This window comes from Periplaneta americana, chromosome 5, assembly GCF_040183065.1.
Source record: "Periplaneta americana isolate PAMFEO1 chromosome 5, P.americana_PAMFEO1_priV1, whole genome shotgun sequence".
In the NCBI taxonomy this organism is placed as follows: domain Eukaryota; kingdom Metazoa; phylum Arthropoda; class Insecta; order Blattodea; family Blattidae; genus Periplaneta; species Periplaneta americana.
In genome coordinates this window covers 118984243-119011845 of record NC_091121.1, presented here as the reverse complement: position 1 = coordinate 119011845, position 27603 = coordinate 118984243, and the positions used below count along the sequence as shown (strand labels likewise).

Below are 27603 nucleotides of genomic sequence, written 5' to 3'. Positions count from 1 at the left end.
CCACCAGGTTGTCTTTTCGACATTTCTGGTCTTCTCTCCTGGCCATGGCTTAGTTGTAACCCACTTCTGACGTTGGGGCGCCTGGAAGGCGGAGTTACATTACCCCGATGATGTGATAGGATGATTATGATAATGTGGTGGCAGGAGAGGTCTTAAATCTAAACTTAACCTAAATTCCAGACCATGGACGAACACAGGAATAATAATAATAATTTGACTAAAATTCTGTTTCATCAACAGAGTTAGTTAGTTTTAACACGGGTTTAATCTTGGGGTTAAGTTAACGCCTTTCAGATGGGTTAAATTTTAACTCGAGGCTAAAAACAAAATATCTGCTGTAAATAATGTTTTTGATACAGTATTGCTCTATTTAAATATGTTAAATGGTATTCGTAACATAGAGAGATTAAGAAATAATTTTCAAAATCTATCTAAGGAACAATTTGTAAAGAGATATAGATTGTTGAAAGCAGTGATCAGTAAGATTGTCAATGACATTCATGAGAGGTTAGAATACACAATGGAGAGAAACAAGCCTCTCTCCTATGTTGCAGGTACTATTAACATTAAGATAATATGCTACAGGATTTTTCCATAAATGGAGACAATGTTGAAGTTTCAAAAGCTACTGTTAATAGAATTGTCTCTAAGGTGTCTGCAGCTAAGCATCAATGTTATTGTAGGTTTAATTTGTAATTCAGTAAATACAAAAATATTCCTTGTTCTTTACTTCTATGATAAAATGTCTAGCTTTCATTAATCAGGTAATCTTGTCGTACTTTATATGCTTGGCCAAACAGTCATGGCCTGTTGCCAATCTAAATGCAGCTACAGATGATTTGCGTGGTAAATCGGGAATCAACTGTGGATTATGATGCAGAGAGTTCCATTTTTTCCCTTGAGATTGTGTTATCAAATTTTGTTTGTTGAAGTCTAAGTATGTAGATTTAATAAATCTTTTCACAGAGTAATACGTAGATTTAGTAACAGGTCTGTAAGTAGCAGTGCTGCCCTTCTTTGCTAAAGCATCAGCATTCTCGTTTCCCAGGATTCCACAATGGGATGGTATCCATTGGAATACAATTCTTTTATTGAGTGTTATTAGTTCAAAGAGCATTTTATTTATTTCTGCTATTTGAGATGAAAGTGTGTGTCTAGAGACTATTGATAGAATAGCTGCTTTGGAGTCTGACAATATAACTGCATTCATAAATTTATTGATGTGGCAGAGAAGATTCCTGAGACTTTCACTTATTGCAGTGATTTCTCCATCAAAACTTGTTGTTCCATATCCAAAATATCTATAAAGTGAGAAGAGACAGCACATAACACCTGCACCTGCACCTTGTTCCCTGGAGATCAAGGATCCATCGGTGTATAAATGAAGCCAATTTTGTGGAGGGTACCTAATATTAATTGTCTCTAAAGACAATTGTTTCATTATTTCAGTGTTTACTTCTGATTTCAGTATTTCTTCTGTTAAATTTAGATTATACTCTATATTTAATAGTGTTAAAGGGTTTCATTTAATTTGTAAGTTTTCTTTTAAATTCGGGACGTTGATTTTCTGTTTTAATTCTTGAACCATGGATATGAAACTTTTTTGAGTTTTTAATCTACGGAGAGGACTGTATGAATGCCAATTGTTTCCTGGTAATCTGATAAGTTTTTCATATTAAATCAGTGCTTTTTCTTCTATTATCATTTTAATGCTGTTAATATTAGTGAGGAATCACATAGAATCTATTGGAGTTGTTTTGATTCCACCAGTGATGAGCCTGAGAGCTTGGTTTTGAACACGTTCTATTTCATTTATGAAAGGTGAAGTAATTAAAATTTCTCCGCAGTACGTCAGCACTGGCTGTATAAACATTTTGTATGTAGTGTTCAAAGTATTTCTAGAGCAACCCCATTTCTTTCCCGCTAGTCTTTTCAGAAGGGAGAATCTTTTACGAGCTTTTTCAGAAATATATTTCAAATGGTTGTTCCATGTTAACTTACTGTCGAAAATAAGTCCAAGATATTTGGATTCATAAGTCCTAGGGAGGTGTTGGCCATTGTATTGGATATTGAATTCTCTTTCTTTTTTACCAAGTGAAAATATTTGGTAGTTACTTTTGCTTAAATTGAGTGTCATCAAATTTGATGTATTCCATTCATGTATCAGCTTGTTTTGCAGCTATTTATCTTTTTGTTAGTAGAAATACATTTAATTCTCCTCCAGTCATCATATTTCTTGTTTTTGTCCATAAAAGAATTCGTACTGAAGGTCTTAAGAATTTCATTTCAGCTGTTTCTACATTTTTCTATCCAATTTATTTATTGCCCAATCTTACAACCATGTTATGATAGGCCATTACTTTATAGAGCTTCAACTGTGTACTCTGCATTGTTTTATGGAGTTCGTCCACACATTCTTTGGAATCTGTTCCATATAATATTGGCATCTTTTTCTGGTAATATGATAGGCCTACGTCAATCCTAAGTACAGTAAGTACAATTTTTTACTTGTTCGATAGATTTATTATTTATCAATAGTTTACATTTTATGTGGATTTTATTCAAGAAAGCCACTGTTTTAGACTTTGTATCTGATACTGTCAAATTATATTCTTTTCCCACTTTCTCAAGATTATATGCAGCCATTTGAAGTTCATCCTCACAGTTGCCAAATACAGCCTTATCTGGAAATACAGTACTATTGTATTTAACATTTTTTCATTTAATTTAAAATTATGAGTATTATTATTATTATCATTATTATTATTATTATTATTATTATTATTAAAATTATAAGTTTCTGCCAATTTTTTTTATAGAATCGTCATTAAAAGGAACAGGACTCAGCTAACATCCTTGTTTTACTTCTTGGAGATATATATATATATATATATATATATATATATATATATACTATCATACAGCCCCTTGATAGTCCATTGTCCATATTTATTCTAGTATTTTGATAAAGGCATTGGATTGCTTTTATTATGTGGCTAAGAAACCCCAACCAAAAGCTCTGGTGTTTTATCGCTGAAAGCTCCTACAGTGACATTTTTAGTAGACTGACTAAGCATTAGAAAAGATATTTTGAAAAGCACTATCAATTTTATGTCTAAAGAAGCTAGGACTGCTATGTTACTGTATGTGCTCATACAGCTGATGTCCCTCTCTATTTTACAGTGCAGCTTCGATTTTCGCTGTTTCTATAAAACATCATTTAATATCATTGAATTTTATTATTTTCGAAATTTACTAATCATCATTTTTGTTGGATGATGCACCAGTACAATCAAAGGAGAAAGTATCGAATATATGTATCGAATATACTGTATGTATCGAATATGATTGAGGTCTCGCCCACCTCACTGCATATTACATGACTAGTGTGAACTAGTCGGTTTGTTTTATTACCATTAAGTACGAGAAAAATTCGTGCTTAATGGTAACAAAGGAGAAAGGTTATGAAGTACTGTACTTATTTCAAGAAGCAAGATGAGTCACAAAAGCATAGATTTGTGGCTGGTGAATTTGCCTGCTGATCCAGAGTTACGCTGAGTGTGGGTTGGATTCCTGCTTGGCCTGCTTACATGGTTACATGGTTGTGTTATTCCTGAGGATTTCCCTAACTAATATGGTGAATGTCAGGTAATCTATGGTGAATACTCAGCCTCATCTCGCAATTTCACCGACTTTATAACCTCTAGTAGCTGATACACTAAAAAAAACTCAGCCACGTCAGAAAATCTTAGTTATCCACTTAAAAAACACAGGCATATACTTCACGGACTTCCTTTCCTCTAGACCACCATCTCCATCTTCTGATTAAATTTTTCTCAAGTCCTGAGCATATTTTACATTTTAACATGTGCGTAACTAGAATGACTGCTTCTGCTGATGTTGTTATTTTCCAATGCCAGGCGTTTGACAATAAAGTCATTTGATCTCTTGCACTCTAATATTTTTCAAAGATATTTTCATGGTCAGCTATTGAAGCACAGATTTTGAGGTGTTCCGAATCCATTTCTTAATTTGAGTTGCACAATGAGCAGTTAGGGGACTGATATATTCCAATTCTATGCAGGTGTTTGGCCAAACAGTCATGGCCTGTTGCCAATCTAAATGCAGCTAAAGACGATTTGCGTGGTAAATCAGGAATTAACTGTGAATTATGATGCAGAGAGTTCCATTTTTTCCTTGCGATTGTGTTATCAAATTTTGTTTTTGAAGTCTAAGTATGTAGATTTAGTAACAGGTCTGTAAGTAGCAGTGCTGCCCTTCTTTGCTAAAGCATCCGCATTCTCATTTCCCAGGATTCTACAATAGGATGGTATCCATTGGAATACAATTCTTTTATTGAATGTTATTAATTGAGAGAGCATTTTAGTTATTTCTGCTGTGTCTAGAGATTATTGATAGAATAGCTGCTTTGGAGTCTGACAATATAACTGCATTCTTAAATTTATTGATGTGGCAGAGAAGATTCCTGAGACTTCCACTTATTGCAATTTCTCCATCAAAACTTGTTGTTCCATATCCAAAAGATCTATAAAGTGAGAAGATACAGCACATAACACCTGCACCTGCACCTTGTTCCCTGGAGATCAAGGATCTGTCGGTGTATAAATAAAGCCAGTTTTGTGGAGGGTACCTAATATTAATTGTCTCTAAAGACGACTGTTTCATTATTTCCGTGTTTACTTCTGATTTCAGTATTTCTCTGTTAAATTTAGATTATACTCTATATTTAATAGAGTTAAAGGGTTTGGTTTAATTTGTAAGTTTTCTTTTATGAAACTATGAGTTTTTAATCTACAGAGAGGACTGTATGAATGCCAATTGTTTCCTGGTATTCTGATAAGTTTTTCATATTGGATCAGTGCTTTTTCTTCTATTGTAATTAGTGAGGAATCCATAGAATCTATTGGAGTTGTTTTGATTCCATTAGTAATGAGCCTGAGAGCTTGATTTTGAACATGTTCTATTTCGTTTATCTGCTGATGTTAAATGGCAGTTTTCAATCATGTTTCTTGCACATTAGTTTTATTGCTTGCAATCACCTAAATACAAATCTTTCATTCGGATAAGCTTCTGTAAATGATCATGGCACCCTGTACACGCATAGTCCTTAGAATGTTGACATTTAGGAGCGTGTAAGTGGTTAATTTCAAAAGTCGGTAAAAAAAAAAACACTACATCCCATCAAGGCACCAGATTTAGTGTTACTGAGTTTACACCATTTATTAAGCTTTCAGATGAAGTAATATAAGAAATATAATTGATTTAGTCGTTTTGATTACATTAAATTAATGCGACAGTGTTAATGGATGATATTTCTTGTAATATTTAAGATTTTCAGAACGAACTGTTGCTATAACATGAGTTTAAATGACCCAATTATCGTTGGTTTCGATACTCATTATAGTTTCGTGATAATCACAGGCTCACAACTCAACTGCGTTGTGATTAATGGTGTTCCTAAGATTTAAATTGCACATTTGATTCCAATTAGTTCTCTGCTGCAGTGAATATAGAGTCCAACACGAAAGTGGATATTTCTCTCTCCCTTCTACAGGTATTCCGTGCATGCATATGTGTGTGTGTGTGTGTGTGTCTTTTTTTTAAGGAACTTTATTACACAACATGTTCCACAACAGTTTGTAATACTACATGTTCTGGTTTACATCAATATTGCTTGGAGTGTATATTACTTCCGATGAATTCCAGTTTTTCTTAGTTTTCTTTTCATACATTTAAAATTGCAAGCCTCATCCAGATCTCAGATGTTCTTCAAATTGTCAGATAATATCCTGTGTAATTTCTATAAAATCAATCTTCTTAATGTATCCAGCTGTTTGCTAACAACATAAAGTCCACTATAGTCCACTGTAGTCTATTCAGTTGTTTTTCACGAGAAATGAGGGGTATTTTTATCAGTGTTCATTATAGATGCCTGTTGCTAGTAGCCAGAGGTGGGGTGTAGTCAATATATACTGCAGGGTGGTGAGGGGGCTTAATCAAATCTCCGTTCCCCTCGCGTATGTGGTACCTAAGAGGTTACGTCCAATTTCAGCATCCCCTTCAAAATTTTCTAGAGCTCCTTCAGTGGAGCAGAATAACCCAGAGTGAGACTAGTGGCCAACAGGTTTGGAGCTCACATATTTAGTTTTTTACAGCCCCCAACCCCTTGCAAGACGCGTTTTGCGTACCTTTTAAATTTGTCCTCCCAATTCTCTTTCGATTTTTCGATTCGATTCGAGGGGGCTTAAACTTGTTGTTTAAGCTAACAAGTAACAAAGAGGTACCCACATAAGTTGCATTAACACCAACGCAGTCCCACTATATTTTTCACTGTTTATATTCATGGAGTACCTCAGTGTAAAATTCTCCGGAGGTAAAATAGTCCCTCAATCGGATCTCCGAGTAGGGAATGCACTGAGAGATGCCAAGAATCGTACTAAAGTACTTATTTGGAACACTAATTTCTATAAAATAAACAAAGAAGAAATACCAGTCTATATCACAGAAGCACTCACTGCTAAAACTCCAATTGTGAACGAAATTCCTCCATGAAATGGGTGATTCCAGAACAAAGCATACAAATTCCAGGAAATCATTCCAAAAATGATCCTCCATACATTAAGTTAGATACCATGGAACTACTATGCAGCACATATAAGGATCATCTTCAAGTTTATACAGATGGATCTCTAAATCCTAATAATGGGACATCACAAGCAGGGTATTATATTCCAAAATATCAAGAAAGTTATTTCATACCATGTTCATCCTCCTCCAGTTTTGACACTGAATTGCTAGCTATTGATGCTGCTCTTCAGTGTGTTACTCAAATTTCTGAAAAATCTATCTGCATACTTACCGACTCCAAAGGGGCTATATTTAATATAATTAAATATGTACCAAACCTATACATACATAGAATTATTCCAATTCAGAAACAACTAAGTAAACTAAAAAAAACTCCAAAAGAAAATAACATTTCAATGGATACCTAGTCATGTGGTATACCTGGAAACGAGAAAGTCGATAATATTGCAAAACAGGCAACATATTTGCAACCAAGACCTCTTCAAGTGATATCTCTATCCAGTGCTTTTGCTTCAGTAAAGTCTCATTTTATAAACCTATGGATCAACAATTGGCTCTCTTCTGACAAAGGAAAAATTTTACAGTCTGTACAAAAGAAACCAAATGATCTGGAAATGTACAAAAACTTGCTCAGACATGTTCAAACATTTTTAGCAAGAGCCAGAACAGGTCACATTGTCACACAATTGTACCTACACCGATTTCACATTTCTGATAATCCTACTTGTCTGTGGTGTAATAATCATGATGAAGATCTAGAACACATTCTTCTATACTGTCCATCCATAAACTACAAAAGAAGTAAATTAAAATCATCAGTACCAGTTGCAGAAGACATAGCTCTGCAGTATATATTGACTGCACCCCAACTCTGGCTACTAGCAACAGGCATCTATAATGAACACCGATCAAAATATCCCTCATTTCTCGTGAAAAACAACAACTAAATAGACTACAGTGGACTATAGTGGACTTTATGTTGTCAGCAAACAGCTGGATACATTAAGAAGATTGATTAGTTGATGATGGATTAGCTATACCTGATTGTTGACTATTTACAATATAAGCTAGGATTCTATTGCTATGTGTTTGGAATACCTAAGTTTGGTAATATTTATACTTTGTACAATTTATATTCCACTTCTTAATAATTCCTATTCTGTTTTACTTAAATCTACGTTTATGTATTTACACTATGTACAGATATGTGCTTATTACTACTCTGTGTTCTATTCTACTTTCATTGGTTGTAAAGTCAATTGTATTCGCAGATTTGCAAAAGTCTGTTTAAGAACTTTTTCATTAAATCTCTTCTATCTAGTGGCCAAACTCCTCCCTTGGTTATTATGCTTCTCCATAGTGTCTGTCTTTTCATGTTGTATTTGGGGCACTCGAGCAGAAGATAATCGACGGTTTAGTCTCCTCCTTTGCAGGGGCAAGTAGCATCTGGTGTTATACGGAATCTATAGAAGTAGGCTCTTATTCTTTCATGTCCTGTGAGCATGGTCGTGAGTCCTGATGTAACTGGCATCTTCAGAACTAGTCTTTCTGCAATGCTTGGAAAGTACTTCTTTGTTTCGACTCTGTCATTTGTAGTAGCTCGCCATTCTCTTTCCCAACTCCTCATGCTCTCTTCTTGTAGGGTCTTCAGTACTTCGGTCTTTGGTAACTTATTGAAGGATTCTGCACGTGGGTTTTGTGTGTGTATTTCTTTTTATTAATTGATGGTCTTGTACCATTCTGAACACTTGCTCTACTATTTATGTCTAGGTTGAATCATGATCCTCTAGGCCCAATCCATGAAAGTGGCTGTGTTCAGCATTTGTCTTTGATGACAATGATGACTAAGACAATGATGATTTAACTCTTAGGTAGGATTTTTAGTTATCTTATATTTATAGCTAGAGGTGTAAAATTGTAACATTAATTTTTTGTATTTATAATGAAAATATAAAAAAATAGCATTTTATAGCATTAATTACTTGAACAAATAGTGTTTACTAACTAAAACCTGTTTTATTATTTTATGTATCTGAGAGGGTAAAATGAAAATAAGATATATAGCCTAAATGGCAACAGGCATACCTGATCAATGTTACAGAGTTCAGTTAAATAACTGTAGTTTCAATTATGTTGCCAAAAAAAGGCACACGTACAGTAGTGGCAAAATAAACCAGACTGACCCTTGTAGCTGATACAAAAGAATCCTGTGCTGTTTATTGTGTCAAACTGTGGTAATTTCAATATGGATAGTGAAGCCAGAGGTATGTACTGCTATTTAATGTAAAAATACGCAGTTATCTTTGCCGAATAGAGATAGATGCCAAATGAAAATAATACTCTCAAAGTTTTTTCGACTGTAAGTTTGAGGCACTGAAGGAAACAAAAGATAGTAAGAATCGGAAAAATGCAATAAATTTCATTTTTACAATTAAATAAACAAGATGGATGTATTTTGTGACTAGCAAAATTTGAATCTGTGACTCTGAAATCAGCTACAAGGGTCGGTCCGGTTTTTTTGCCATTACTGTACACAAAAACCATGAAACTGGGGGGTGGAGGGGAAGATGCACAGTTATATGTTGGCAGCGACACATTTTGCTATAACAGTATAACAATGAATGAACATTCGCGTTTAAATTCAATGGCAGCCAGCAATTATTGCAGTTTAATATAATCAACAATCGAAATATTACAAACAGCTGGTGCCTCCCTTCACCCCTGCCAGGAATGATATCCATGCCCATGTCAGAGAGTATCAATTACTGTCCACATGCTCTGTACCAGACAAAAGCAAAGATTAATATTGTGCATGCATGGTTCACGGTATGCCAGAATCCACAAAAATGAAGTTCCTGACCACATTCTGAAGAACAAAAGAAAATCTGATAACTTTTTATTGAAATACAGAAAAAAAATTACGCATTCTTCGAAATGACTGTATTTAGGTTATTTAGTTGAAAATACTATTTACGGTGATACCACTTATTTGTATTAACAAACACTATCCTAAATAAAGGTTCGATAGATCAGCCTACTAATCAATTCATAAAGAATAATCATTAAAAACAATTTTATTATGTACTAGTTCGTAACAATAAAATTGGCATCAAAGCGTTGTAATTATGATGGAATGTAAAGAAAACTGAAAAAGAGCAAAAAAAGAAATACGCTCCTTATTTTTATCACATTTATTGAAATTGTGATATTTTCATGCCGCTATTTATAGCTCATTAATCTTGTAATCAAACCCTTCAACAATTTAACCGACATAACTGTGCGTCATTTATTTATACAGATGGAAATTCAATACTTCCGCCCACATAAGTTTTAGGAAATATTATAAAAAAATACTTAAAGTCCACTTACGCACAAGATGCCTAATCTTGTGATCTTCCCTTGCAATTTCCATAATCTGACCTCTAAGCATCTTTTCCACTGAAGTTTCCAAAGGTTTCATTTCGTATCTCTCCAAACCTTCCCTAACTTCTTTGACTACTTGTTCAGTGATGTTGGGAAGATTATTTTCCAGGTCCCTGAAATAAAGGTAATTTCTATTCAAAGTTGTGAAGGTAAATACACACATCACAAAAATTACTAGCATTTTTCTGAGCTTATAACAGTTGGCTTATAACCAACCACATGCTGAGGGAGGATGAAAGAGAAATGTAAAGAAATAGAGGATTTAGAGAGAAAAGGGAGATATGATTTAATGTACTGCAAAGTAAAATGTTTGGACTTCACAAATAGAACAGGAAATCCATGTGGTTGATAGAGGACAAAATCGGAAATGAAATAACAGACAAACAAAGAATACTGAACAGACGGAAGAAACATGTAAAAGAGTTATATGAGACAGGGAATCGTCCAGATGACTTAGCTATAGAAGATGATGCAGCCATATCAGAAGACAAAAAAGGATTTCCTATTTTAAAAGAAGTTGAACTAGCACTTAGGGAAATTAAGAATGGGAAAGCAACAGGAGTTGATGGAATCTCCACTGATTTAGTGAAATGCTTAGGTGAAGACAAGAAGGAAATTCTATCATTATGAAATAAAATATATGAGAAAAGCAAATGACCTGAAAATTTTAAGGAGCCAGTGTTGCTTCCAATACCAAAGAAAAATAATGTGAAGAAATGTAATTAATTCAGGACTATCAGCCTGATATCACACTCGACGAAGATTCTCCTAATCTTCATATGAAACAATGCGCCAAAATCAAGATAGGAGAAGAAATGTCAGAAGGAAAGGAAATAGGAAGAGGAGTATGTCAAGGATATCCTTTATCCATCTACTTGGAGGATTTAGTGAAGGACTGTTTTCAGAACATGGGAGAAGTGATAGTAGGAGAAAGAAGAATAAAGTGCATAAGATTTGCTCATGATATGGCATTGCTAGTAGAAGAAGAGATGATATTAAGGGATATGCTATTGAAGCTAAATGACAGCTGTGAGCAGTATGGAATGAAGATAAATTGCAAACAAGACGAAGACCATGATTATGAGAAGAAAAATAAAAAAGGTAAACGTGTGAATTCGAAATGAGGCAGTATATGAAGTCGACAGCTTCAAATACTTTGGATGTACTATAATAATAACATGAGTTGCTGCCAGGAAGTCAAAAGGAGGATAGCAATGGCAAAGGAAGCTTTTAACAGAAAAAGAAGAATCTTCTGCGGACTAGTAGCTTTATTTTGCCTGGCAGAGTTAAGGCCATAAGGCCTTCTCTTCCACTCAACCAGTACATAACGCAAGAAAGTGAGGGTCGACCACACAACACTGCAGTAACCATTCACTAAAAGTGACACAAGGTGCAAAATCAGATGAGTCAGGGTATGAACTTTCTGTGAATGGTAGGGATCAACTGCTGTTCCCGAGACTGCATTCTAAACACTCGTACTTCAGAACTAACCACATTGAAATACAAATCACTACACCTGCAATGAATTGGTAGAGTTTACTTTCCCCAACCTCTTGTGATGTACGTCTACATGTTAGCAGGGTTGCCTACACATCTAAAACTTCTTTGGCTTGTAATTTTCGACCAAGGCGTTTCCGGATCAGGGTTCTTTATCTCAAACTGATGATTTTGGCCTTCTCCATCATCCCTGAAAATTTGTAACAACACCACGGGAACACTATGGCTAACGAAAAAGACAGGCTATGGCGCAATGTCACATTCTTAGTTATAACTAGGGCCCAGATTTTTAGGTTTTAATCTACTTTTTTCCTTGCATATTAATTACAAAATTTCAACATATGTTTGTGTTTTATGCTCACAAGATTATGTGTGAATCTTATTGAACCTAAAAACAGCTAAATGGGACTTTAAGATCTAAAAAAGGCTAAAACTTCCTTTTCAATAATGGTTAAGTAAATCTATATTTTTTCTCGCATCCATGTAAAGCTATCAGTTGTTTGTAAAAAAAAAATCAGTCGATTTTTACACAGATTGCACATGTTACTTTGCTATATAACTGTTCACAACCTTCTTGGGGCTGCTGACAGAATACAAAGGAATTGAATGCAGTATTCCTGAAATGAGAATGGGGTATGGAAGGCCAATAACCTTACCTCTACCAACAAGATACTGAAAAACAACTTTCATTTTTGGGAGTTGGCTATGGTTTTATTTCTCGTTGCCTCTCTGACAGTCTTAAGGGTGCAATTTCAGCATCTTCCAGCTGTAATTCAATGCCTGGAGTCTGTATCCCTGCCACTGAAAGATGTCATGGCATCATGGAAACTGTGCAGAATTCTATCAATGAAATACTTGGATCTGTAAGCACAGCGTGAGCTAATAGATTAGTAAATATTCTGAAAAGAAATCCAGAGTATGAAAAGATGAAAACAGTGAATGCAGTTATTCAGGGGAATGAGTTCACAGTAGAATTACCTTGGGGACCACTAGCAATGGCAGCTATAAAATACGCGCCAATGACATCTTGTGCCATAGCAAGGCTCTTCTTGGCCTACAAAAATGTGCTACAAGACAACAGAAAAAGTTTTACACTCAGAAACTTAGAAATGTTGCTAATTGTGTACAGCAAGAGTGCAGAAATATGAACTCCGTTTTTATGTGAATGTTAGTGCCACACATTAAAATGCATGATACAATTTTCATTAACATAAAATGTAAAGGTGATATAGTTCTGCTAATATGAATTATCTCAAGTTAGTGTTGTGAAAATATCAGTGTATCATTATTTCATGATGCAAATCGTCCTAATTCTTTTGTTTATATACGTCTCAATTATAAACTTGATAAACAGTTTCCATAAAAGACTAAAATAATTTTTTTAAACCTGAAAAAGGCTAATGTATTATAACAAAAGGTTAAAATTGCTTTCATAAAAACCTAAAAGTCCAGGCCCTAATCCAGGCTTGCAGAACTGGACGACAATTGTGGCACTGCATCACTCATCGGAAACGTCACTCATCCCTTCCTTCTACCTGCGTCATTGACTTGGTGGGGAGGGAATTTGTATTCAGTGTCTGTGTTACATGATTGCGTATGGGCACAGTGACGTCATTCAATGCCAGTGGACTGTGGACGAGGAACCAATGCTTTCCCCATGCTTTCCACCCCTCTCTCGCCAGTTCTGTATCCCTGCCCTAGTCATAACATGGCCAACACTGAACAAGTTTATATATAAATGCACGTTTAACAGAAGTTTAATATAGCAATTTCTTTGTTTTTTAGAACTTTGAACATGTATTTATATTAGGCAATTGTCACGATGGCCAGGACTAGAACGAAATAATCATGTGACTTCATTTCATGCTGTAGCCTGTCTTTCTTGTTAGCTACGGTAACACCCAATATAAGACGCATATCTGCAAATTATTGATTACAATAAATCTTCGTAATCCCTTTTGACTTCAAAATATGAAATATATTACGTACAGTAGTTGCGATACACTGTGCTCTCATCAAGAAAATGAACTGAAATGAATGTAGAATGATGTGAAACAGTTTACAAAATGGTCTTTATGGTCTCCTTAAGATATCGAAAATAAACCTTAAATACACATATGCGTATTCGAACTGCTTTTATTGGCTTTAAGTGCTGAATCCAGCCTTCAAATACAGAAAGGACTGCGTTTTTGTTGTTTAAATAAGGTGCCAACTATTACAGTGGGGTGTTTGCGACAAGCTTTCAGTGGTAGAAGTTGTCTTGGAGAACAGTAACAATGAATCGCTTCACTGGTGAAGAACTGGTGTATAAGATTTTTACGAGAACAACCATTCTTTCATATCTATTCTACGTCGATTTCGTACACATTATAGCCTGTACAACATTAATCAGTATCCAAGTGCAAATCTCACTTGACAATGAGTAAGGAATAATTTCAAGGAAAAATTGTTCTGGGGCCAGGTATCGATCCCGGGGCCCTTCGCTTAGCGCGCGAACGCTCTTCTGACTGAGCTACTCCAGGAACTATACACGACACCGTCACAATTTTTCCTTTTTTTGTGACGGTGTCGTGTATAGTTCCTGGGGTAGCTCAGTCGGAAGTGCGTTCGCACACTAAGCGAAGGGCCCCAGGATCGATACCCGGCCCCGGAACAATTTTTCCTTGAAATTATTCAAACCTGCTTGACATGGAGCTACTATCTAAAAACCAGATTTGTATAATGAGTAAGGAAGTTTGAAGTCAGTGGCTCAACATCAAATACGCATTCAGTGGTTGCCATACGAGCATCAGAAGTGAGAAAATATCGAACACATTCAGCAATCTTTAGCATGTCATCCTTGGTGATCGGTGCACAAATGAGCTGCAGCTTTAAATTTGCATTGATCAAATGTGTAGCACATGTTAAAAATGACTTGCATTTGTACTCGTGTAAAATTAAATTGGTGCAAGAGATGGCAACAATTCCTCAGCAGATGTATAAATGTGTAGTGGTTGAGCTGGTGTTACACTTCAAGGAGTATCAGCGCCGTGAAGGTATACAGCTGGTTAATGTGATTTTTCACAAATAATTTACAAATATTATATTTTCAGTTCACATAAATACATATGTTCAATAATAAAAAATAACAGAGTTATCAATTTTTTTTAAATTCATTCCTTTCTGAGTCACCCTTTATAAATATTACTTGTCTAATTCAAACAATGAAGTGCATACTGAAGACATATTTATAATGTAATGACTCACTCATTTGTGTAGTTATCCTCCATGAGAACCTTTATATGCTCTTTGAGTTTCTCCTTAAATGCAGCAATCCCATATAGAGGCTGCACTGTGCTGGCAGTTACCAGAAGAACTGAACCTGTAATATGCAGCCGCAAACACCTTCTTCCCAACTCTGTGAACCGACCTTGGTCCATCACTAGAGTCTGAAAACAAAAGAAGTGCACAAGGAATTGTGTGACATGGTTCAAGATGCTTCAAAAGAAAAATAGGTTCCAAGTAAATGGCAAGTAGCTACTTCTCAATATGCATTTTATACAATTATTAATAAAACTATTATTTTACACAACCTTATATCAAATGAATAGTGTGCAACCACTGTCTAACAGATGTATTCTTTTTGCATTCTACCTTCATTTCATCACAATGACACCTAAGTGATCAGAAGAAGAAGAAGAAGAAGAAGAAGAAGAAGATAACGATACAGTATTTGTATTTGAAGTGAGAAACAGTCATGCCAACCTGACATGAACAGAACTTTAATGGAAGTCTGCTGCATTGTAAATGATCACTACATGCTATTTCGATTATATTAGTCATCAAGTGTTTCTCAACTCTATTTAATTAAGAAAAAAAGTAAATTCAATGTTTATATATATTACTATTTTCCTATTCTACACGATTTTTTATAATGTGTACACCGAAAATCTTCTTGCACAGAAGCTTTACATTTGTTCCCATATCTACACGAAAATTTTATCAATTTCACGCATTACTAAAATGAAGACTAAAATAAATCAGGCTGTGAAGCATGTTCGAAGTCTCTTTTAGTAGAACAGAAACAAATTTATAGATGAGTAATTGTTATTGTTGATTCCTTTTCGACAAACATATTTTCATTGATTAATGAATGTACAATGGCAAAGAGTTAGCATTATTTTGCTTTAAAATATACAAATATTCTTTGTCTTCAGAGAAAGAGAAGATAGGATGACTGACAGAACCCGAAATGGAGTGCTACATACAAGTACAGTGTTTTACGAACTTTTAGGGATGATAGAGGAGACAATTATGAACAACTTTCATATAGACACCAATGTCTGGAAATGTTTCATTTGATGTGTTGTCAGAAAGCTACAACGGATGGGTAAATTGAAGCTTTTTATTGAAGTGATTAGGGGGCCGCGGTAAATCTTAGTGTTTTCTTTAATGTAGGCCTTCATGTTGTCGTGGTCACATCATTAGAAACCACCAACATCGATTTTCAGTCAATATGTGAGCTGCCATACTGCATGACTACTTGATAGGGGCATATCTACTGTCAAGTCGTTTAAATGGACTACATATAATTTTCTTGATCTAATTGTAATACCCAAGCTGCAATAGGACATTCCATATGATCTTCATCAGTGTACACAGTGGCAGCATGACGGTGCCCCCGCTCACTTCTCGCAGTGTCCCAAGACCTTCTCCACAAACGTTTTCTGGTGAGGTGGATCAGAAATGGAGGTCCAGTTCAATGGCCTGCCTATTCATCTGAATTAACACCATTCGATTTTTTCTTGTGAGGTCAACTCAAAAAGCCCTCGTTTATGACACATTGATCGAATCGGAAGAGGACCATTACCAAGGATAATAATTGCCTGTGACACAGTCAGGAATATGCCGGGAATCTTTGAATAGGAGTGACAGTCAATGGTGAGATGTAACAATGCATGTATGAGGCTGACGGAGGACATTTTCAACAGTTCCTGTAATGTGTACTGGGATTTTAATTGTGTTATGACCTTCAAGTATATTCACTAAATAAAGTTTGAAATAAAGAGTGAAAAGTTTAGGTTAATATTATCATTATGAAGTGTTTCTGGACAAGGATTCCTAATGAAAATAGTTCATAAGTCTCTCCTCTATTATCGCTAAAAGTTTGTAACATAGTCACTGAATCACTCTGTATAATAATTATTAATGCAATAAATATGTTTCTTACTCACCAATTTATTTTCAATGAATTTCAAGAAGTGCACAAAATTCTTCTTGTCAGAAATGAAGTTGGTAATAAACATTACCGGTACATCATAATTATGTATGCTGGTATTTGACAATACCATATAAAAGACCAGGTATGAGTCAGACAAAGAAGGATTTTACATCTTACTTCTCTAGTTCATTTTTGGTAAGAAAAGAGGATTGAAAGGAAAAGGGCAAGGTGAAAGAAGAAAGGACTGTCTCAAAAAAAAACATTCAATGCACTATTTCTGTCCAATCTCTACAATTCTTATAAGTTTCTCTGCTTGTTTATTTACGTTCATTTTGCTTTCCTCTATTTTTGCAATGGATAAAGCTATTATATCTTTTAAAATGAATTTGTGAAGGCACAGTAGTTTCCTAAAAGTTTGATCTAAAGGTGTTTTCAATCGGAGGTACATTTCTATAGATATTAGTTTTTTTTTTTTTTTTTTTTTTAAGGGAATTTAAGTTTATTTCTTTCCATAATTCTGAAAGGCATTTTGCAAGGCATTTCAGACAGACATTTCTAAGCTCCAACTTCATTTAATAATTTGTAGACTAGAAATATAATTATGTAATGGCAATTAATTACTCTGACATTAATATCTCTGGAGAAACAATGACTATAATTTACAACTTAATTCTATGTGAGAAGGAAGATTAAAAGAAAATTGTCAGAGCCGAGTTTGACTGAAATGTTGTGTGTTTTTAATTATAAATTACGATTAATTAATTTCTGTGTAAAAATGATTGCATTGCACATTCATCATTGCCGATTGAATTGACTATAGATACTGGTACTGAATATGAGAAAAATCCATCCAGTAGAATGAAAGAAATTACTCTACACAGAAAGACAGGCAAGGAAGCAGATAGGCGGCATGTGAGACATCAATAATGCTGGGTACATGTATTTCCGTGAATATCTTGAAATAGAATTTTAGCATCACAATATTCTCTGTTTACACTTCAAAGAATTAAGTAGTAATATAGAAAACTCATGTCCACATATATGATTCCTTGGACCTTTCTGAACTCTGCTAATTTGGCAGTGCTGAATTCCATTTGAGGAAGAGGCGAGTGGAAGACAGATTTCATTTTCTCCAATGACAGAATAAATAAAAATTATGAGTAGCAGAGAATTTTGACATGGACTAGAAATGTACAGTAAATTTTGTCGAGAGCCCTTTCATTCAGAAATAAAGATCTTTTATATGTCGTATTTCTCTTCTGAAGGAAATTATGATAATAGTCCTTGCCAGGATTTAAACACACGAACTTCAGATCTAATGCCAAACATTATACCACCATGGACCAATACAGTAATATAATAAGTGCAAGCCCAGCACAAACATTAGAAGTATTTTTACCTCGGGGTATGGGTTCCTGTTATTCCAGTCCAGTAGTTCAAGATACGCTTCACCCAAAACATTTGTTGTAAGACTACGAATTGCATTTGCATCTTCTACATTGAACACTTCACCATTCTTTCTAAAATTCATTACGTGTTCCACAAGCCATCTTCGTGTGTACTGTAAACCATCTATAAAAAGAACAAAAGAGGTTCTTCATCAAATTAAGCTGTATAGATCAGAAATTGTAGTATCTTTGCTGGATACATGGTTTCCTGCAGGGGAGGGGGCTGTAGGGAAAAACCATCTCTAATGAGAAGTCAAAGCAAGAAAAGTTACGGCAAACATAATGATTTATTTTATCAACTCAATGCCTATTACATTAACATTAAACTATTACACAATGAAACACACAGTTGTCCTTTCGTCTAATTACACAATGAAACACATAGTTCTCCTTTTGTCTGAACTATAAATTCCTACAAAATTAATTATAAATAACATATAGATGAAAATGGTAGCAAATTATTTTGTGTTAGTTATTTAGCTTTGCTCTATTTTCTCAAATGTTGAAGATATTGAGGTGCACGAGTCTACTTAAGAGAGATGCAAGCTCACTTTTCACATCCCTAACAACCTGCCTTTGTATGATACAGGACAATGCATACTTCAACTACAATAACAATTAATGATATTATAACAGTTGGCTTCTCTATTCTTCCCATCACTCCATATCAGCAGGCCCAGGTTCAAATCCTGGTTGGGGCACGTTACCTGGTGGGGTTTTTTCCGAGGTTTTCCCTCAATCAACTGAAGCAGAATTGCTGGGTAACTTTTGGCGTTGGACCTCTGACTCATTTTGTCATCATTAATTCACATATAATTACCATCCATACTATGGTCCGGATTCAGTTCATGGTGAAGCATGCTGTACTTGTATAAGAGTGCAGCCATTCAGCTACCCAATCATTTACAGAACAGGAGTGGTAAGTACAATAAGCCTCAGGCTGCAGAGCAAGCCTTCGGGCCCCTCATCCACACAAGAGAAAAAAAAAATCATTCCATATTAACATAAACAATATTTATGGTATTCCCATATGTGGAATGAGTCATTATTCACTTCGTATGGAAACCACCAACAACAAATGCGGAGAAATGTTAGTACCCACTAGCTGCAGCAGCAAAGTCGTCTGAATCTGTTACCTTTCATATATTTTGCCAAAAAGTCCTATATGTTCTGAAGAATAATTTGGGTTTTCCCACTGTGTGTTGACATCTATTTTCTCTAACCCTTTCAAACTGCTTATACAGAGTGACACATGATAGGCTGACACACTGAAAACTTCCATAGAAATTCTATTTCTTTCAATAACATAATAAATGTTGTGCATATACATTCATTAGGCTTTAGAAACATTTATTAGACGTGTTCAATACGTCTATCAGTTTGATTCACAACCTCTTGAAGACACACACGCACATTTCAGACTACTTGACGACACAGCTCTTCATCAATTTCACTGCGCAACTGAACAATTTTGGCTCCCATGTCCAGAAGTGTCTGCGGTCTCGTTGGAAATAATTCCTCCTTCAAGAATCCCGATGAAAAGAAATCACAAAGTTCAAGTCAGGACTAAGGGGTGGCCAAAACTGTCCACAGTTGTGGGATTCTGAATAATGATACGATATCACTCAATATGACAGTGGTGTGTGAGATGGCATCGTCCTACATGAATCACTAACTTTCCATTGAGAGTTGAGTTGCCAAAAGTTGCGGTACAAAGTCACTTTGAAGCATTTCCAAGTACAGATGAGAATTTACAGTTTCATTAAAGAAAACTGGTCCAATGAAACCATAACTGGAAATGGCAGTCTAAATGGTCACTTTAGTTTTTTCATGAACTTGATGTGGTTTTTCACTGGCTCAAAATAGCATAACTTATTCTGTTTATTGACTGTACCGCCTAAATCAGTAGTTGTCAGAACTCACTGTAATGGGTAAGGAGTGTATCACAATATACATCATTGTGCAGAAAGAAGTAGAAAACATACCCGCCAGCAGCCACGGATGCACGCTAGTGCCTCTTTTATCCATGGGTAAGAGATGGTAGCCTGAGGGTACACTGTGCTGATGATCGCTGGTCTAAATGAAAATATTCGTCAGAAAACCATGCAATGTGTAAAATCGCATTGTTTTCTGCATTTAATGCCCATGTTGCAAACTCGCATAGTTTTCTGCATTTAATGCCCATGTTACAAACTCGTATCATCTTCCAACATCACGTTCATTAAGTTTATGCAAGAGAGAAATTTTATAAGGGAACAGTTTCAGATCACTACATAGAATACGTTGGACTGAACATCGAGATATCTCCAACTTACGTGTTGCTTTCCTTTTGATTACCTTAGGCTGTGTTGCATGATTACATGAAGTACTTCCACACTTGCTGATGACTGTGCTAGCTTTGGTTGCTGTCATTTTTCTGCTTTCACACTGCCTTCCTGTTCAAACTTATTGCAAAACTGAAGAATGGTGTTTTGTGCTGATGTCCAACGAGTGTGAGAAAAACGCCCAAAATCTTCTTTGGGTAGCACTAATATTCTTTGTTTCAGAAAAAGGGAGAACAACTTTAACTTTATACTCAGTTGACAAACAACCGTGACCCACCATTTTTCTCAACTGACTGCTGCGTGGTATCAACAACACCTACAGCATTCTTGTGCTCTCTAGTGACACCTCCAGAAACTACTCTAGGCTAGATCAAAATTACAGTGTTTCCCTAATAATTATTCAAAAGTGTCAACCTATCATGTGTCACCCTGTAGGTTCCATCAACAAACAACCAGACTAGTTAGTACAAGCCAAGCATAACCGGCCCAACATAGCAGGCAATCTTTCACATGTTGGGTGATGTAACTGATCATGGAATCAGTAATTAGTTCTAAAATTTCAGATATACTGTAATTGGAAAACGCAACTCCTTCACAATTCATTCACTAAGAATGCTTATTTCTTCTCCATTTATTATAAATACCGTCAATGTAATGCAGGACTAATTTAATGGCTACAGTGTATAAGTGACGTTTGCAACTGCAACAGTACTGATGTATTTATACTGAATTCACTTGCCTTCTTAACCAGCACATCTTGATTCTTGTCACATTATCATACGCCCATTTCATGAGACATAAAAGTTGACAACCCAATCAGGGTGACCAAGTACTGAAATGCCTTTAGAGGACAAAATGATGAAAAATGGAGGACATTTTACTGAAAAAAGGAGGACAGTTGACAATTTCATGATATCCCCATGTAATGACTAGACCTCATGTTTTAAGGTAAATGCTATTTAGTTGCTTGAAAGCATTTTATAGTGACTAAATGTTCTAAAATAGTGATTAGCGCCTATCTTATGCTTTTTTTTACCTAAAATTGCCTAAAATTGTTTTTTTTTTTTTTCCCTTAATGTCGTCTGCACACAGGGTAACTTTCTTTTTTTCTTTTCTTTTAAGTTGTATAACCTATCTAATTAGTGTAAGATTATTGGTGCTCATTCTTTAAGCGATTATGAAACAATGAAAATACAAGAGCCATACCACTGGCTAAATGTTACAAGGGTGTATGTAGTAATATTTCTGATATAGACATAGAACCTTGTAATACTGAGCCAGCGATATGACAGCTGGCCACTAATAATGAGCAAGTTTTTGAATGACATGCTACTGATAATAATGCAATAAAATCTATTTTGAATGTTAGTCTCGTTTCTTTGCGGACAAGCAGCAATTTTTTATAACCTACTGCACTCAGTAGATACGACAAATGTGACAAAATTTAAATTTGCTCCAATAACGTCATTGTCAGTGGAAAATTCATTTTCAGCTTTTAAAATGATTTTTACAGACAAAAGACACAGCTTAATTGTAGAAAATCTGGAAAAAAAAAAAAATTGATAATTTACTGTGCTCCTAATTATGAATAAAATGTGAACTGATGTTGAAAAAAATTAAATCCAGCAGCACCACAAGGCTGGTGTCGCATTGCAGTCTGCTGGGTTGATTTCCAGCTCATGGAGTGCACAATGGGCGGTTTATGTCTAATTGCTATAGTTTGCAATATACACCCTTAAATCGGAAGAAGAAGAAGAAGAAGAAGAAGAAGAAGAAGAAGAAGAAGAAGATGAAGAGGAGAAAGAAGAAGATGAAAAAGAAAACGGTCAAATAAAATATAATGTAAGACATAATAAAGTTTCTAATCATAACAATTTTTTAGTCAGGAATATATTTATGACGATCACTTTCATCTGTTAAATGTAAACTAAGTTTGTAAATACCTAGTTGACTAGTTTCAGCTTAGTAGCTAGTAACCATTCAAAACTAGTGAGGTCCTTGCAACTTCCGGTTTCTTTAGTTGCTTTACTGGGGTGAGTTTGTGTTAGGTATAAATAACAATTGCAAGAACTTTTCATGTGTTTCCTTTTTTAGAAACTAGTTCATAATAGCCTAACTAGGCTATAGGACTTAATGGAGCATGTGAAATAGATAGGCAGAATAAGAAATGCAGCTGTGCTAGAAAGAGTGAGTGAAAATAAGAATAATGCTGAAACTCATCAGGAAGAGAAAAAAAGGAACTGGCTGGCTCACTGACTAAGAAGAAACTGCTTACTGAAGAATACACTTCAAGGAATGGCGAATGGGAGAAAAATTCGGGACAGAAGAAGATAACAGAAGATAGACAACATTAAGATATATGGGTAGTAAGCAGAGACTAAGAGGAAGACGGAAAATAGGGAAGATTGGAGAATGCTGGGTTTACAGTGGAAGACCTTTTCTTGGGCAGAAAACTATGAAGAAAAACAAACGAATGCACACACACTCAAGAGAGAAAGCAAGATATGTTTGAGCAAAGAAGAAGTGTCATGAAGACTGCACAGTTAGTAAAGGCTTTTATGTCCAGAATATATTCTGAAACAAGTGTAAATTGACAGATGCTGTACAGTGATTTTGACACCTATGACTTTTAAGAAAGATTTACTGTGCAGAATTCTTTAAATTTAATGATTACTACTGCTAATTCCCAAATGCCAAAAAATGACTGCATGTGAAAGACTAAATTTCATACAAGATTCTAATTTAAAATTAGTGAAATATGTAGGTTTCAGATACACAAAGATATGGCGATAGCAAGATATTCATGGATAGGATTGACACTTCCATGGCATAGCTGAAATTCTTACTTACAATGAATTAAATTATTTACATGAAACATGACTAATAACAGTCAGACTAGACTTTAAAATGGTGGACTAACGTTACCTCTATAGAAAGAGAGCTAATTTTTTGTCTGCCACATATAATTTCCAAAAATAGATATCACGAAGTTAATGGATATTCAGAAATTTAGATACAATTTAATTTTCGATTTTCATGAGTAAATGTCACATAAGATTTTTCAAAATTGTTTCTTGAATGGTTTTATTAATTATCTAGAAGAAGGCAGTATTACACTTCTTATCAGCCATGGATAATGCAAAGCAATGTTCAGCCACACCCAGAAAACAAACTGTATTCAGGAAAAGCAATGAATTTCATAGCAATTATGACAAAAACTAACATGACAAGGAGTTCCTAGCAAATATATCTGATGATGATGATGATCATCATCATCATCATTATCATCATCATCAATTACTGCAGTTATCAACATTTTTTTACAAACTGATAAACATGTTTTAGAGACGCAAATCAACTTAAGTCACACGGAGTTAGTGTGCACTCGAAGTTGGTTGCTTGACGGTTGTCAGCCCACTTTGAGGTCTGTGGATATAGAGGGAAAAATTGGATCGGTGTCGGTTAGAGTTCCCGGGTAGCTCAGTGGTAGAGCGTTGGTACGTTAAACCAAAGGTCCCGGGTTCGATACCCGGCTCCGGAACAATTTTTCCCTCGAAATTATTCAAATCAACTTTACAGGGAGTTATACCTGAAATCTTGATTTGCATAATACACGTCACTGTTCGTTAACAGAAAACCACAATTTAAGTCACACGGAGTTAGTGTGCACTCGAAGTTGGTTGCTTGACGGTTGTCAGCCCACTTTGAGGTCTGTGGATATAGAGGGAAAAATTGGATTGGTGTCGGTTAGAGTTCCCGGGTAGCTCAGTGGTAGAGCGTTGGTACGTTAAACCAAAGGTCCCGGGTTCGATACCCGGCTCCGGAACAATTTTTCCCTCGAAATTATTCAAATCAACTTTACAGGGAGTTATACCTGAAATCTTGATTTGCATAATACACGTCACTGTTCGTTAACAGAAAACCACAATTTAAGTCACACGGAGTTAGTGTGCACTCGAAGTTGGTTGCTTGACGGTTGTCAGCCCACTTTGAGGTCTGTGGATATAGAGGGAAAAATTGGATTGGTGTCGGTTAGAGTTCCCGGGTAGCTCAGTGGTAGAGCGTTGGTACGTTAAACCAAAGGTCCCGGGTTCGATACCCGGCTCCGGAACAATTTTTCCCTCGAAATTATTCAAATCAACTTTACAGGGAGTTATACGTGAAATCTTGATTTGCATAATACACGTCACTGTTCGTTAACAGAAAACCACAATTTAAGTCACACGGAGTTAGTGTGCACTCGAAGTTGGTTGCTTGACGGTTGTCAGCCCACTTTGAGGTCTGTGGATATAGAGGGAAAAATTGGATCAGTGTCGGTTAGAGTTCCCGGGTAGCTCAGTGGTAGAGCGTTGGTACGTTAAACCAAAGGTCCCGGGTTCGATACCCGGCTCCGGAACAATTTTTCCCTCGAAATTATTCAAATCAACTTTACAGGGAGTTATACGTGAAATCTTGATTTGCATAATACACGTCACTGTTCGTTAACAGAAAACCACAATTTAAGTCACACGGAGTTAGTGTGCACTCGAAGTTGGTTGCTTGATGGTTGTCAGCCCACTTTGAGGTCTGTGGATATAGAGGGAAAAATTGGATTGGTGTCGGTTAGAGTTCCCGGGTAGCTCAGTGGTAGAGCGTTGGTACGTTAAACCAAAGGTCCCGGGTTCGATACCCGGCTCCGGAACAATTTTTCCCTCGAAATTATTCATGTTTTAGAGACTTAAATGTAATTAAGTTTCCTCAGGATAGGTTACAATGAAATGTTGTACACTTAAGAAAAATATATATTTTTGAAAATATCGAATTTTATGAAGATTTTGGGAATCATAAGTTCAGTTTTTAAACCTGCTGTAGTACAAAAACAGATTTGTACTCAAAATTAATAAAACTTTGGTGAGACCATTATTAGTACATGGAGGGGAAGCTTGGACTAAAAAGAAATCAGATTGGCATCAACTCACAACAGTAGAGATGCAATATGTGAAGAACAACTGGGTATAAAAAGTCACATCCCAGTTAAAGCAGTAGCCTACAAATTGGAAGGTCGTGGATTCGATTCTAATTTTTTCCATTGACTTAATCCTTTCAGCTGCGATATAACTCTAGGGTTCATTCAACCTCTAACTGAAATAAATAACACATTATTTCCTGGAGGCAAAGGCAGTTAGCATTCAATACTAACATCTGTACTGCTACTCAATGCCAATTGCTGACTGAATCCTGATGAAAACTTTATAAAACTTTTTTTTTTCTTATTTACATATCATTCAGTGTAAGACATGCGAGTTGTATTCCCGAAAGTAATCGACGTTTGTCCCTAATCCAGAGGAATTTCGAACATTTCATACAGATTTTCTGTACTTCAGTAATGACTATTTTAGCTATTAGTATAACCATTTAGATGAAACCATATTTCATCACTGAAGAAGAGTAAAATGGGATTAACTAAATTGCTATAAATACACTACTGAGAATAACTATAATAACACACATTTACTTCACAGTCTGGAGTTATAATTCTATGCCATATACGGCTCTTTTATGATTTCATTTGATGTGCTATATAGGACACCAGACATTTTATTTTTTTAACATTGTAGTGTAAGATTTTCATAGTTGGCAATCATGATACCATAATCCTTATGTGTTTTAAATTGCCTCCAATTTTTTTTCTTATGTTCAGTCTGTCATAGTCATAGTCATTGTTGTTAACATATTTGTGTGAGTCATGGCTGTGGAGCAGAACATGTTGTTCCCGAAGTCGGTATATATCACATGCTATAGGTATAACGCTTTTGATATTGATAGGGCATACTCGTATGATGTACTTCGTATATAATAATTCATAATTGGATTCAATTTTTTATTGTTATGCCATATCATGGTAAAGTTAGGCAAACTACATGTAGTACGTCAATCATAAGAGGGGACATTTCGTGAGACTAATAGTACACATGTTATTATAGGGGATTTTCACTAAATGAAGCCTTACAAATGATTCAGGACGACCAAGTTGCTATACCTAAGTACAATAACATTTCCATCACCATTTTATCACCAAAAAATGCGTGTGATAACGTAACTGATGAGGATTCTGGTGATGAAAATAACCCTACAATTGACAATATGCCTGGTAGTCAGTTGTGAGCTGAGACAGAAGTAACCCTTAACACACAAGGAAAGGGAATGGATGATTATGATGACGAAAGTCATAATGATGATGATGAACATAGTAAAGGCAATGGTAAGAATGGCAGTAGAAACACTAGTGATTCAGCAACCAATATACAGATGGAGAGAAAGAATAATAAATTTCAATTGGGAAGAAGTTGTCAGACAACAGGGAAATACTATATTTTTCCCACTAAACTCGGGTCTCAACAAACTTTTCTCCATCACAATTATTTGATGATGATATTGAAATGCTGGTTAAATTTACTAACCAATATGCAGCACAGAAGAATTTCATTGGTGATGTTACCAATAATGAAATGAAAATATTTATCTCAATACTGCTACTTAGTGGATAAGTAGATCTACCTAGGCGCCAAATGTATTGGGAAAACAGCTTGGATACTCATAACCCACTAGTTGTGAATGCAGTCTCTGGCGATACATAGATTCAAATTTTATAATAGCTAATTTCCACGCATGCAATAATGATGAAATTGATGCAGCTGCTAAATTTACTAAGGTACGGCTCTTATTTGATCATCTGAACAAACGCTTTCAGGAATATGTTCCCCATAAGGAAAATCATTCTGTAGATGAAGCAATGGTACCTTATTTCGGGAAACATGGATGCAAGCAATTCATCTGGGGAAAACCTACAAAATAGTATGGATATAAAATATGGACAGGGGCTACTAAATATTGATACATATTGTGGATAGATGTCCCGCACCGTGGTGTCGCGGTCTAAGGCATGCCGCCTAGGACTCGCGTTATGGAATGCGCGCTGGTTCAATTCCTCATGGGGGAAGAAATTTTCTCATGAAATTTCGGCCAGTGTATGGGACCGGTGCCCACCCAGCATCGTGATGCACTTGGGGAGTTACGATAGGTAGCAAAATCCGGTTGCGAATACCAGCTATAACGGCTGGGG

At 35.6% G+C, this 27603-nt stretch overlaps 1 protein-coding gene across 12 annotated transcripts in view; it reads right to left on the bottom strand.

Annotated features, from left to right (window-relative positions):
- The window catches only part of LOC138700107 (T-complex protein 11-like protein 1), a 137149-nt gene that overhangs the window by 49131 nt on the left and 60415 nt on the right, over positions 1–27603 (bottom strand). For all 12 annotated transcript variants that reach the window (XR_011332206.1, XR_011332205.1, XR_011332204.1 and 9 more), the window contains 3 exons: positions 18129–18301; positions 14776–14957; positions 9979–10145 (listed from right to left, as the gene is read on the bottom strand). Coding sequence is in view for 6 of the 12 variants with exons in the window: in XM_069826430.1 (XP_069682531.1) it covers positions 9979–10145; positions 14776–14957; positions 18129–18301 (522 nt within the window). In the remaining 6 variants the exon portion in view is untranslated. The remainder of the gene's footprint in view (positions 1–9978; positions 10146–14775; positions 14958–18128; positions 18302–27603) is intronic.